Raw genomic sequence first — 13,789 nt, forward strand, 5'->3', positions numbered from 1 at the left:
AAATGTGTGTGCAACCTGCATAATACATGCATGCATGCAGCATGACATGTAGTCACTGACACTCAGCGAACACACATGTGCTCCAATGTAGCAACTGTCATCTTCATGATGAATCTATAAACATTTAAGATTATTTATTATTGAATCTTCTCTAACATTTGAGAATACAATGCGCTCAGATGCAGTGGTAAGTAAGTATGTAAGTATGTAAACTAGTACATTTATACAAAAAAACCTCTTGTACATGAGTACAAGAGGGGGTTTTTTTTGCTTTCGTTAGTACGTACAATTTCCTGAATTTTTACTTCTACTCCACATATTGTATTTTTTACTCCACTACAATTATTTGAAAACTGAGTGCAAACAGGTTGGAATGGGTGGAGAAAAGTGTGATGTGTGATAAAAAAGTATCAGCTAGAATGAAAGGGAAGGTGTACAAAACGGTGGTGAGACCAGCTATGTTGTATGATTTAGACACAGTCGCACTGAGGAAAAGACTTCTCTCTCTCTGGGAGATGGGATCAGGAACGAGTACATCAGAGAGACAGCGCATGCCAGGTGTTTTGGAGTTAAAGCCAGAGAGGCCAGACTGAGACGGTTTGGACACGTACAGAGTGAGTACAGTATATTGGTAGAAGGATGTTGAGGTTGGAACTGCCAGGCAGGAGGCCTAGAAGAAGACCAAAGAGAAGATGTATGGATGTAGTGAAAGAGGACATGAAGTTAGAGAAGGAGGCAGAGGACAGGGTGAGATGAGGGAAAAGCCAAAAAGAGTTACTATATCTTGCAGATTTAGATTATTAACACAAAACATAGGCCACGATGTGACGCATTGTGATGACTTGTGGTGACAGCAAAGACTTGAATGGCACACGTAGTAACAGTGTGCAGGGCTTCAAAGACACACGTAATTTATTGTGTTTTTACACAACATATGAAGCCTGGTAACTTAATAACCCTTTCACTCTGTAAACATTTAGCGGGTATGAAGCAAAGTACCGGTAAACCAAAATCAGCAACACCGAAAATAACTGTATTTGGAACTTTTCTTTTAAATGATGCCAAACTGTTGAAGAGTAATATGTATTACATTTTATCAAAAACCAAGCTAATTATAACTGCATGTTAATAGGCTAATTAAGAATACTAATTATACTTATTTTACACTTAATAATGTAATAAACAGCTTATCAGTTCAAACATCTTATAAAATATCAATAATACTGAATGAATGCATTTACATTGTATTAAATCATGGCAGCTGCTGTTTAAGAAATAACACTTGTATTTAGATAAGAATAATGGTTCTTAAATGGTTCGTTATGTAAGGGATAATGTCTGCCTATAGGTGGTGATTGTCAGGAGATAATTCACCGACAGGGTGTTTAACCACCGACACGCGGAGGTGGTTAATCACCGATTTAACGCTTTAGAGTTGAAGATCTAACTAGATAAAGTGCCCATCGGGGCACAAGTCTCCACCAGGGCAGGTCAGGTTGTGGCCTCCTGGTGGCGCTATAATAGGCCAATGTGAAAAGGGTGCCATTTCTTCTTATGCCTTGGATGGCAATTGGATGATTTGAGGCATTTTGTTCCAAAAATGTGTTTAGCAAAAATCCACTTGTTGATGGCGCTATAACAGGCCAATGTGAAAAGGGTGGGATATATTCCCCATGCTTTCGGCCTGGTGGAGAAAATAATAAGGGTCCATTTGGTTACCAACTCTCCATCATTTAGCTGTGGACCACCTGGAACCCCCTCATGGACCACTGGTGGTCTCCCGACCACTGGTTGAAAACCACTGCTTTAAGGCAAACACATCCCTGCAACTGCGAACCCTCGCCGGCTTCTGCCGTTTTCTCTCACACAAATTCAAACCAGTTTTCGGTCAGCAGCAGCACCACCACATGAGTGCACAGCAGACCCACTTCAACTAATGAACTCGAATGTTTATAAGAATTGGCACGGCGGCCAAACATTTGCAAGTACAAGCACTAATTAAGGGCATGATATAGGCAGGCTAAGTGAAGTTCAATTAATTACATCCTTCCTGTGCATGATTTTTTGTGCAGCTGTTGAGTTATACAATTAACTACTCACCTAATGCCGCACAGGTTCCATGTTTAACTTCCAAAGTGTGTACATTGTTTAAGTCACAGATATGCATGGTTTTCATATTGTAAATATATGAACTTTGGCTAAAGGCTTGTGTTTAATCTACGTGGGTTCTTGTTTACCACTTGGTACTTGGTAGAACTGTCATGACAGCATGTGGCTACAACCGAAACTGACTTCCTCTTCCTCTTCCTCTTCAAAATAAGAGTAATTTGTCATGATTAGTCAACACTAGTTTTATTTCTAAATGAGTCTACTTACAGACATTTGTAGCACCCTGAGATAATGCTTTGAATGGGCCTGCTGCTCCTGCTTGCTCGTATACCAAGAGGCAGGGCTTGCAAAGTGCGACCAACTAAAGGTCTGTGACTGCAGTGTGATTGTGATCACCTGATAGGTGGAACTTAAGGCCAGGCCGCTGGAATCCCAGACCCCTGGAGTGGAATCCCAGACCCCTGGAGTGGAATCCCAGACCCCTGGAGTGGAATCCCAGACTTCTGGAGTGGAGTGCCAGACCCATAGAGTGGAGTCCCAGGCATTACGATGCCATCAAGGCATGCCAAAATTAATAAAACAGTACACAACCGCTGCTCTAGTTGGTTGAATGGTAGCCTGAAAGAAACCTACAGTATGCTTTTCTGGGCCTAGAGGGGCAGAACCATCTCCCGTCTGAGACCGCCTGGTGACTTCCTATATTGCAGTGGTTTTCAACCCTTTTCTTATCAAGGCCCATTATTTATTCGCCATTTGAGTGGCCGTGGACCACCATTTCATGACATTTAGCCTCTCAGACCCAAAACGATAGAATATTGTGTTATCGTTGGATAAGATTTTGTCCACAATTCCATGCTGTATTGATGTTGGTACCATATTATGAGAGATAACTGGAAAATGTTGATCAAAATAACAATTCTTCTACATTCTAATTGTGTAGACTTCTTGTAAATTAAGTAATGCAGATGTTTAACAATAATTTCACTCTTGAGAGTGTAAAATGGACCTGTACGCACTCCAGCATTTAGCTGCATGGGGACCACCCGGAACCCCCTCAAGGCCCCGGACCACTGCTTGAAAACCACTGGGTTAGGTTAGCGGAAATACAACGTATGCCCAGTTCTCATGCATGTCTCGCCCAGGCGTTGTTTTGTTTCCTCCTTCGAAAACAAAAACCCTGCGGTCTCCGGGGCTAGTTGATTGGTTGGTCGGGTTGGTACAGGTGCATCATTCCCTCCATCCTTCCGTCCTCCACCCGTCACTCAGTGTCTCTGTCTCGGGTTTTGAACTTGTCGCCGCAGCCCGAGCAGGCGGACGCCAGCCCCCTGTCCTTCATGTTGTAGTCGAAGCGCGGGAGGACCAGGACGCTGGGGTCCGGCTCGCTCTTATTGGAGGCGCCACTCGCCGCCCGCTCCTCCTCGGCGGCCATGATGCTCTGCACCAGACACGTTATGGCCGCGTCGATGTTGGTGTTGTCCTGCAGAGAGAGAGAGAGAGAGAGAGAGAATGGAGGTCAGGAGAGACAGACAGACAGAATGGGTGGCAGAGAGAATGGGGGATGGGAGGTGAGACATAGAGAGAGAGAGAGAGAGAGAGAGAGAGAGAGAGAGAGAGAGAGAGAGAGAGAGAGAGAGAGAGAGAGAATGGGGAGCGGGAGACAAGACAGACAGACACAGAGAGAGAGAGGGGGGCAATAGAAGGGGAGTGAGAATGAAGCAGGCAAAGGCAGAGAGACGGAGAGATGAAAAGATGGGATGTTAAGAGTTTTCACAGTGCACTTCAACAGCGAGTCTCTCGCAAATACACAAACATGTAATCAGTGAGTGAAACTAGCATCAAATTAATATAATTGAGGACAGCCACAAACATATGCTTCACATTAGCGATCTAACCGAGCCCAGCCTGCAGTCGTACGGCTTTGCCAACTTCCACCACCCCGCTTCCTGTAGCATTAGACACATTAGTCTTACATGAAACAAAGGCCTTCAGTCACAGTAGAAACAAACAAACAAAAAAGCAACTCAAAGCTCTAAAACATTGTTTCTTCTCAAACTCAAATTATATTTTGCTGTGGACAACCATCTGAAAAGAATGTGCCAGGGACCCCCATACAGGATTAGTGTTGTTAAAATGTTTAAATACATTACATTTCTCCATCCATCTTTAACCAAAATCCGTAGTCGGGTCGTGGGGGCAACATCTCCACCACAGAGCTTCAGACTTCTCTCTCCAGAGCAACATTAGTAACCTTATTCTCTGGGATCCCGAGGCGGTCCCGGAAGATATTGGAGATATAAACCATCCAGCTTAACCTTGGTCTGCCCCGGGGTCTTCTTCCAACGGGACGTGTCTCGAGGACCTCCTTTGGGAGACGCTCGAGAGGCATCCTAACCAGATGCCCGAACCATCTAAGCTGGCGAAGAAGCAGTGACTCTACTCCGAGTCTTCTCACCCTATCTCTAAGGGATGCCAACCACCCGTCTGAGAAAACTCATTTCAGCCGGTTGTATCTGTGACTTTATTATTTTGGACGTGACCCACACTTCATGACCATACTGTAGGTGAGAGGAAGTAGGAGCTTCGGTCATGAGAATCATGAGACAATGTAAATGCTAATAGAATGAGAAAACAAACGTTTACATTGTCTCATGATTGGTCTACCGAACGTCCACTTCCGTGACATACGCATGATGCTATGCTTCTGCAAATGCATGCCTCCTCTCGAGATACACACAACCCAGAGCCACGCACTACCTTTTTATGTCTATGGTGGCAGCGGGGTGGCATTACATTAACTCAATGGCAAGATGGCCGTCGTGTGAATATGGTCTCCTGGAATGCTTTCATCCTGGAAGCCGCTGCCAGATGGCCCGCTTAATTGGTGAGAACTTGGTGAGAACAGTCGGCATACATTCATACATATACAGTATATATAGTTGAGGATTTGAACACAACCCAATGCTTCCTCTAAAATGGCTTCTGTCCAGCCATAAACCCAGCAGCTGTTCAAATGCGGAGGCTTAATTCCATTCATGTTTGCTCGTCCCTGGCTGCCCCTGCTGCCATCCTGGAAGTGGAGCGGTGTGTGTACACAGTGGTGTTAGTCGACCTCTCTGTCCAAACATACTGCACCTCCACCTCCACAATGACCCTGGAGTCCTGGACCAACACCACCCTCAGCTGCTACAATCCCGTACTGGACAGGGACACAGTAAACATCCAGTATGAGCATGCAGCCAGTCCCTTATAACCAAATGAACCAAGTGAACTTTTTCTGTAAGAATAGCAGAGCTAATCATTATCTAGTTTGGCTCCTGGGGACACACACAGCTAATATTTCTCTTTTTGGGAGTCGAAAGTTGAAAAGGTTTGGGAACCCCGTCCGTAAAGCGCTGTGCGGTTAATGGTGAAACAAAGATGAGAATGAGAAACATGTGGGTAGCGGTAGGAGAGAGAGAGAGAGAGAGAGAGAGAGAGAGAGAGAGAGAGAGAGAGAGAGAGAGGATAGAGAAGAGAGGAACCTTGTCGAGAGAGAGAGAGAATTTAAGAGAGAATGAGCTAACAGAACACCAAACCAGAAGATAATATTTATATATTACATGTCACATGTTTGGCTTTACACTGATAGGCCTACATTTAGACCAGTGGTTCTCAAAGTGGGGTCCGGGATCCAGGAACCCCCAGGCCAGGGAGGGGTCCTCGAGGGGGTTCCAGCCTCTGGGGGGATCCAGGAACCCCCAGGCCAGGGAGGGGTCCTCGAGGGGGTTCCAGCCTCTGGGGGGATCCAGGAACCCCCAGGCCAGGGAGGGGTATCGGGAAAGTTTCAGGTCGGCCCTTATTTGTCATATTGGGTCATATCGGTATCGGTGAATATGCCAGTCTAACCACAGATCCGACACAGGGGTAAGGGGTTGACACTATGGCAGGTAAATAAAATGTTGGGACATGTGGAGTTAATTTGCTTTGGAGTTGCCCAAACTGCAAGTGCACATTTGCGTGAGGAATCTATATAAACACAACACGAGATATAGCTATAAACACAACATGAGATCACGACACTGGTATCGGTATTCGGTATCGGCTAACACGGAAATTGAGGTAACGGGATCGGCTGCGAAAAAAGTGTATCGGGACATCCCTAATATTACATTTTTTGTTGCTTTTTCTGAAAAGCAAAGCTTTTGCACACCTACAAACGACAGGTGCGTAGGAGAGGGTACGGTGTCCCAAAATTGAAAAAGGAAAAAACAACCGCACACTGTCTTCAAATGCAGTGACATTTATTAGGGAAATAGCAACGTTTCAGCCTATTTCCCTAATAAATGTCACTGCATTTGAAGACAGTGTGCCGTTGTTTTTTCCTTGTTGCTTTTTCTGCCTTTTTTGATAGGTTGAAAGTAGACTGACAGGAAATGGGGAGAGAGATGGGGGGAAGACCTGCAGCACACTGTCAGGTTGGCTCAGTAGCCTAGCCTTGGTCATTCAAAAATAGCGATGTACAGGCTCGCAGTGCGGCACAAAGTGATAAAAAAAAAAAAAAAAACATCATGAAAGTGTTATTATTATTATTATTTAAATAGACAGATCGGACGCACACGCACATACGCACACGCACACGCACACACACACACACACACACACACACACACACAAACAAACATACCATGGCGGAGGTCTCGTACCAGCCGACGAAGCCTTGTTCTCTGGAGAAGGTCTCCATCTTGGGGAGCTTGGAGCACAGGCCCTGTCGCAGCTGGTCACACTTATTGGCCAATAGGACGGCGGGAACCGGCCTCCCATTGGCCAGGGCAACCTGTATGTACACAAACCAGGAAGTAGAAATGTAAATTGTAGGCCTAAGAAAGAAAATGGTATTCATCCACTGATACTCACTCGTCACCAATTCAGATAACATTGACGAGTTTCATTTCCTATGTTAATGCCTACTTTGTCGTATAAGACTGTCGTTCAAAAGTAACGGATATAGCCAATCAAAAATCTCACTGTATTAACAACTTTTGCCTGAGCAAAATGTGTTAATAAATACAGCATCACAATCATTTAAACGCTTTGTGTCGCACAGTGAGCTTGCATACAGTATCTAGTGTTCTTTTTTGAGTGGCGCTAACCACTCCTATAGACAGCTATGTGTGCTTAGCTGTACTGCTACAAGCTGTATGTGGGCTTGTACAGTACAGTACTACAGCACTAGCACAGTACAGCACTCTACTCAGTTCAGACTGGTCTGATTTTCTTTCCCTAGAAAATCTCAAATATGTTTGGAGACATTTGAAGACTTTTGCATTTTTAAACACAAATCTTCTATTCTGGGGGCTCCTGGCACAACATAATTTAAGATGGGAGAGCGTGGCAACATGATGCATATCCTTTTGGGTTTTGAGAACTGCTGGTCAAGATAATGCCTGTCTCTGTTCTATCTGTAAACAAGGTTTAGAAAGAGAGAAGGAGAGAGAGAGAGTCTGCTCACTGGCTCATCAGATAGTATCTAACTAGCAAAACCTACTCTTTGGAACAAATTATCACATGACTTGAGATGTGAGGAAACTGTGTTCTTTCAAAATCACATATAAGACCTTTCTGTTCTCCCACACCTTTGATGGTTAGAAATGTCTGTGTCTGAACGTGCGTGTGCTAATGTGTGTGTGTGTGTGTGTGTGTGTGTGTGGGGGGGGTTTTATTACATTCAAATTAAGCATCTGCTCATCATCCCATCATTAACCGGCAAGGTTAAGTAGGCTTCAGAGAATCTATAGGTTGATTGATTGACAGATTAATCTCTCTCCCTCTCACACGCACTCACACAGACATGCGCACGCGCACGCGCACGCGCACGCACACACACACACACACACACACACACACACACACACACACACACACACACACACACACACACACACACACACACACAGGTTTAATATATTGTACCTTAGAGTCCAGGTCACCCTTCCACTTGAGGACAGCCTGGAAGGTGGACAGTCTGGTCATATCAAAGACCACCAGCGCCCCCACAGCCTCGCGGTAGTACACACGTGTCATGTTGCCATATCGCTCCTGGCCTGGAGGAGGTAATCAGAGATGACAACCTTAACGAAATGTTGTTTTAAAAGCCGTAGGCTGTTAGAGTAGGTAAACAATGATGATGTGTCTATGGGGGGGTGGGGGGAAGGGAGGAGAGAGAGAGAGAGAGAGAGAGAGAGAGAGAGAGAGAGAGAGAAGCAGACACAGTGACAATGACAATGACAAAGATATGAATTATGTGATAAAGCTGCAGGCTATTCCACTGTGGTAGGTAGACAACAAAATATGAATGATGATGTGTATATGACAGAGAGAGAGAGAGTGTGTGTGTGTGTGTGTGTGTGTGTGTGTGTGTGTGTGTGTGTGTGTGTGTGTGTGTGTGTGTGTGTGCCATGATATAACTCCAAATGTGGACAAGAAATCAACAATAATTGCTCCAGTGATTAGAAATTGATAAGGTCAAAAACGTGTTGGTCAATGACTGTAGTGAGATGAAGGTTCTGTACAATCACCCTCCAGTGATTGTATTAAGTGACCTTGCTCATTTCATTCTTATCAGTGTAAGGTAATCAACTTTTTTTGTCAGGTGAAACCTGACCTATATCCTCTCGGTTTGGCTATGTCGATTCCATGAGGACCTTTTTGACCTAGTCCTGATCTAACCCCATACTCTGAAACGCCGCCTACGCCAATGGGAGTCTGACCCCATACTCTAAAATACCATTGAAACGCCGCCAGCCAATCGCGTAGTCGCGACCTGGTCATGATTGGCTGCCTCCTAAGCTGTGACATGCGCACCGCGGAAGTCTGCACCCAGACCACACACTGCAACTATGCATAGACATTATATAAACAAAGCAGCGTGGAGCGGAGCACCTGATAACACCAGCTAATGTTATCAGCTAACTGGAGGAGGAAAATAGAAATCAACATTTCTTGTTTTTAATATGTGTTATAATGTCAACGTATAGACACAAACACATTCTGGTGTCACTGTTGTAAAAAATAAAGAACATTATAATGGTAAACAGAAGATCAAATGTTTGCTAACTGATGACCCAGTTTCTGTAATTCCATCAGGTAAACATAGCCTTGTTTAGACAGAACAGCGACAGACGATTCGAGAGGAACATTAAATTAGAGAGAACAGAAGAGACACCATGCGGTATACAGGTCCCTCCCAAGCCACGATGAGGTAAGCAAAGTTCCAAAGTGTAGCCTACAAAACAACCCCACAGCAAACCAATGTGAAGGTTCTTTAGCCACTGATGTGTCAATAAAGAGATTAGCGCATGGCACGCTAACGTGGAAGCAACAGTCTCTCTGCAATGAGGAGAATCTAAGACACAAAGTGATTCATTAAACACTAACTGTGTTGAAGTAAAGTCGTATTGTCGGTTAAAGTAAAAACACTAATTGCAGTCGCTGTACCGCACTGTTGTGACGAAAAGAGAGTTGAGCTAGAAGGCAAAGCTCTCTGTCTACCGAGCAATACTCTCATGACCGAAAGAATAAGGTTGCGAATACAAGCGGCCAAGATGAGTTTTCTTCAACGGGTGGCTGGCATCTCCCTTAGATAGGGTGAGAAGTTCAGTCACACGAGAGAGACTCGGAGTAGAGTCTCTGCTTCTTCGCCTGGAAAGGAGCCAGCTTAGGTGGTTCAGGCATCTGGTTAGGATGCCTCTCGGGCGTCTCCCTAGGGAGGTCCTCGAGGCATGTCCCACTAGGAGGAGACCCCGGAGCAGACCAAGGCGCAGTTGGAGGAAACACATCGACTCACTGGCCTTGGAACGTCTCGGGATCCCCCAGGAGGAAGTCACTAATGTTGCTCTAGAGAGGTCTGGAGCTCTCTGGTGGAGCTGTTGCCCCCGTGACCCGACTACGGATAAGCAGTTGAAGGTGGATGGATGGATGGATGGATAAAACCCAAACATGCTTTTATAACCTTTGTGACATAAAAGATAACTTTGATTTGGCAACATTTGGACAGAATGACACCTTTCAGAATGTGTTTGAGAGAGAGAGAATTGTTCATGTGTGCAGACAGACACACACGTGAGTAAATAATGTGTGTGTGTGTGTATGTATGTGTGTGTGTGTGTGTGTGTGTGTGTGTGTGTGTGTGTGTGTGTGTGCTAGTACTTTTCCTGTGTGATTCACCAGTATATTAGGAGCATGTGAGGGAAGTTAGTGTCCAGTATAAAAGCTTATTTATACACGTAGGAAGCATGCACGTGCACACACACACAAACACACGCACACAATTTTATTCCTACTCACGTGTGCGTCTGCACACATGAACATATTTTCTCTCTCACACTCATGCACGCACGCACGCACACACACACACACACACACACACACACACACACACACACACACACACACACACACACACACACACACGCACACACACACACACTAACTTTAACAATAACACGTACATGCCTAATTCTTACAAAAATAAAAATGACCTTCAGTATAAATGTGATTTAAAAGTACATGATAGACACTTAGACACTATTATGAACTCTCCTGACCTCGGTAAACAGACTAGTTTTGCTCGCATTCTTTTCAAGTTTAACAAACCCTGTCCTTACAAATTACAATCCAGTCTTTATGTATAGAGCCACTGTTAAAAAACAACAGAGTTGACCAAAGTGCTTTATAGTGGAAAAGTGTGTGTGTGTGTGTGTGTGTGTGTGTGTGTGTGTGTGTGTGTGTGTGTGTGTGTGTGTGTGTGTGTGTGTGTGTGTGTGCGTGCGTGCGTGCGTGCGTGCGTGTGTGCGTGCGTCCACTGACTGTTTCCACACCCACTTGCAGCCTATCTCTACAACAGTCGGACTATGTCAGTAGGCCACCGGTCGGTTCGAAGTCCACCTCTCTCTCTGTGGCTTTTTAAATGTCTTATCAGTCTGTCATGTGGTTAAACACCATTCAGCATATATGCTCAGCACGGAGGGAGCTTCAAGGTAAAATATATATATATATAAATACTGTCTTTGTGAGTGTGTGTGTGGGGGGGGGGGTATACTGAAGGTATGTAAATCAAATTAAGTGTGGTGAGGAGTGGCATACTGATAACCATTATAGCCTGCACAGTGGCAAAAATACAACAGACGCATTCTTCTCCTCCCATAGACAGTGGACTGGACCCAGGGGGTCAGGGAGGGGGGTCCCCAAACCATTAGCTTAACGTGCAACATTGTTTTCTCACTCAACAGTAGACAAACCAACATACGTGTCTGTGTAAGTAATGTCTATCTGCACATTTCTAAAGGACTTTTAACCACAACAAAATACAATACATTACTGTATATGCTACAAAATATACTATAAAAAATCTAACATTGGCCAAATTGTGTAATATCACATGAGAAAGAATGAGGCAAAACTCCTACAAGTCCAAGTGCTTGTCAGGGTGGGGGTTCCCCAGTTCAAATATGATTTTTAGGGGGAGTTCGCCTGTCTGAAAAGGTTGAGAACCACTGCCATAGTGCACTACCCTATATGTGCCTTGTTATTACGCATCCATGGAGGAAGCAATAGCCTACAGTAGTGGTTCAACCAGTAGTCCAGGGACCACCAGTGGTCCTTGAGGGGGTTCCAGGGGGTCCCCAGCGAAATGATGGAGAGTTTGAACCAAATGGACCCTTATTAGTTCTTTAACTTTTGAGAGTGTAAAATAGGGTTCATTTGGTTTCATTTTACGATCTCAAGAGTTAAGTTATTGTAAAGATCTGCATTAGGCCTACTTCATTTACAAGAAGTCTACATAATTAGAGAATGGACTCCTATATATCCAACGATAACAAAAGTCTTTAGTTTGTGTGGTCAGCAAGTCTAAATCTCATCAAATGGTGGTCTGTGGCTCAAATGCTGAAAACATAATGGACCTTGATAAGGTTACATATATTTAAAACCACTGGCCTATAGAAAGACTTTATGTACACACCGGCAATGTCCCATAGTTGCAGGCGAACCACCGTCTTGTGATCCCAACTGATCACTTTGAGTGCGAAGTCCACACCGATGGTCGCTCGGTAGTGCTGGGAGAAGACCTGGTGCACGTAGCGCTTTATGATGGACGTTTTGCCCACTCCCAGGTCCCCGATGACCAGCACCTTCAACAGGCGCTCCTGCTGCATGGTGACTGTCTGTGGCTGCTCTGGAATGGAATTAATCTATCTAGATGATTGAGTCTGTCTGTGTGAAGGAGCACAATTAGCAAACGATTAGATTAAATGTACTAAAATGTACTCTATATATTTTTTAAGTTAAGAAAACGTTTAGACATGTTAGAAAAGATAGACAAAAGATAGACATGTTTTTTTTTTGATAGACAGTGGTGGGAAATGTTTAAGCAGCATATGGTTGTCAATTTGTCAAGAAGAAATGTGTTCTTACCATAAAAGTCTTGTGTGCGTATTTCCTCCTATTTCGTCCATGTTTTCTGTGCACCGATCTGTGCAACAACAACAGCAGTCCTCATATAAACTAAAGGGAACCTGAGAACTTCAAGCGTTGCAAAAGAAAGAGAGAAAAAAGAGAGAAAAGAAAGTCGCTCGTTATCTCCTAGGGCCAAGTTGTGGCGTGTCCGTGTGCACATCTCCGGGTCTGCGCCATCATCACACACACACACACACACACACACACACACACACACACACACACACACACACACGCTGCGTGTCAGCTGTTTGTCACTCTCATGCGCGCGCGCGTATTACTGAGCCGCCCTGGAGCCGTCTCTCTCTGGGACGAACAACCCCGCCCCCCCGTCTGTCTGTCTGTCTGTCTGTCTGTCTTCTGTCTGTCGACTCTGTCTATGTCCGTGTCCGTCTGTCTGATAAAGTTCAAAGGTGCTTTATTAACCTACAGAAAGCAATAATTTAGGCTATTAAAAGGGCACACATGCACACACACACACACACACACACACACACACACACACACACAGACAGAGGGGTGGGTGTGCAGATGTAGAATGGTATAGTAGCCTACTACAACTAGCTCGTGGATGTGAAAGAAGACTACATCTACCGGCATCGTCTCGTCTATACTTCCGTTCGGTGACAACGCACTGAGCGATCGTAAATATAAATAAGTTGCTGGTGCGCACAACACAAGTACAACTAAACTAGCCTAGAGCCGAGAGGTTTTGATGTAACCTGTCCTTATCTTTGAAACAACCCATAAAGATAGATAGATAGATAGATAGATAGATAGATAGATAGATAGATAGATAGATAGATAGATAGATAGTCCATTTCTGCAGGGCATTGCAATTGCACATTTTGGAATAGTATGGGCTATAAATATTAATAGGCTATGAATATAATAGGCTAATATACATCTCCCTCCTGCCACATCAAAGTGTCTTATTTATTTAACATTTATTTGCACGTGTTATGCTTTTAAATTAAAAGTGTTAAACATTTACTAAATAATGTTGCTCGTGGGTGGGTGGCGGGGGTGTAGTGTGCATGTGCGTTTCTACACGTGTCGTTACGGTAGTGGTACTGATGCGGGATGAGTCAGGCTATATGATGCTGTCTGCTACTTGCTGCCATTTCATCATCATCATCATCAGCAGCAGCAAACACCTACAAACAAACAGCCCGGCCTGTTATTTATC

The 13,789-nt window shown here is 44.4% G+C and overlaps 1 protein-coding gene and 1 long non-coding RNA gene across 2 annotated transcripts; one reads left to right on the top strand and one right to left on the bottom strand.

The window, feature by feature from the left end:
- The first annotated feature begins 894 nt into the window (after window positions 1–894).
- Window positions 895–2,307, top strand: LOC308334898. Its single transcript, XR_013965931.1, has 2 exons — window positions 895–1,604; window positions 1,643–2,307. It is a non-coding gene; the product is annotated as an uncharacterized lncRNA (long non-coding RNA).
- LOC308334891 (ras-related protein Rab-38) lies at window positions 1,595–12,842 on the bottom strand. Its single transcript, XM_080791781.1, has 5 exons — window positions 12,559–12,842; window positions 12,107–12,357; window positions 8,059–8,189; window positions 6,773–6,922; window positions 1,595–3,586 (listed from the first exon to the last, which is right to left on the bottom strand). Exons 2-5 carry the CDS (start codon window positions 12,297–12,299, stop codon window positions 3,368–3,370), a joined length of 693 nt encoding a protein of 230 aa, XP_080647907.1. The 5' UTR covers window positions 12,300–12,357; window positions 12,559–12,842; the 3' UTR covers window positions 1,595–3,367.
- Window positions 12,843–13,789: the final 947 nt, after the last annotated feature.

The sequence above is a fragment of the Protomyctophum bolini genome, assembly GCF_963924005.1.
Source record: "Protomyctophum bolini genome assembly, chromosome: 20".
Classification (NCBI taxonomy): Eukaryota; Metazoa; Chordata; class Actinopteri; order Myctophiformes; family Myctophidae; genus Protomyctophum; species Protomyctophum bolini.

Coding starts and splice junctions, on each gene's coding strand:
- LOC308334891 (XM_080791781.1), bottom strand. CDS start 12,299: ATGCAGCAGGAGCGCCTGTTGAAGGTGCTGGTCATCGGGGACCTGGGA. Junction 8,190..12,106: donor GCAACTATGGGACATTGCCG/GTGTGTACATAA, acceptor TACCTCCTCCAG/GCCAGGAGCGATATGGCAAC. Junction 3,587..6,772: donor GGTACGAGACCTCCGCCATG/GTATGTTTGTTT, acceptor CTCTCTCTGCAG/GACAACACCAACATCGACGC.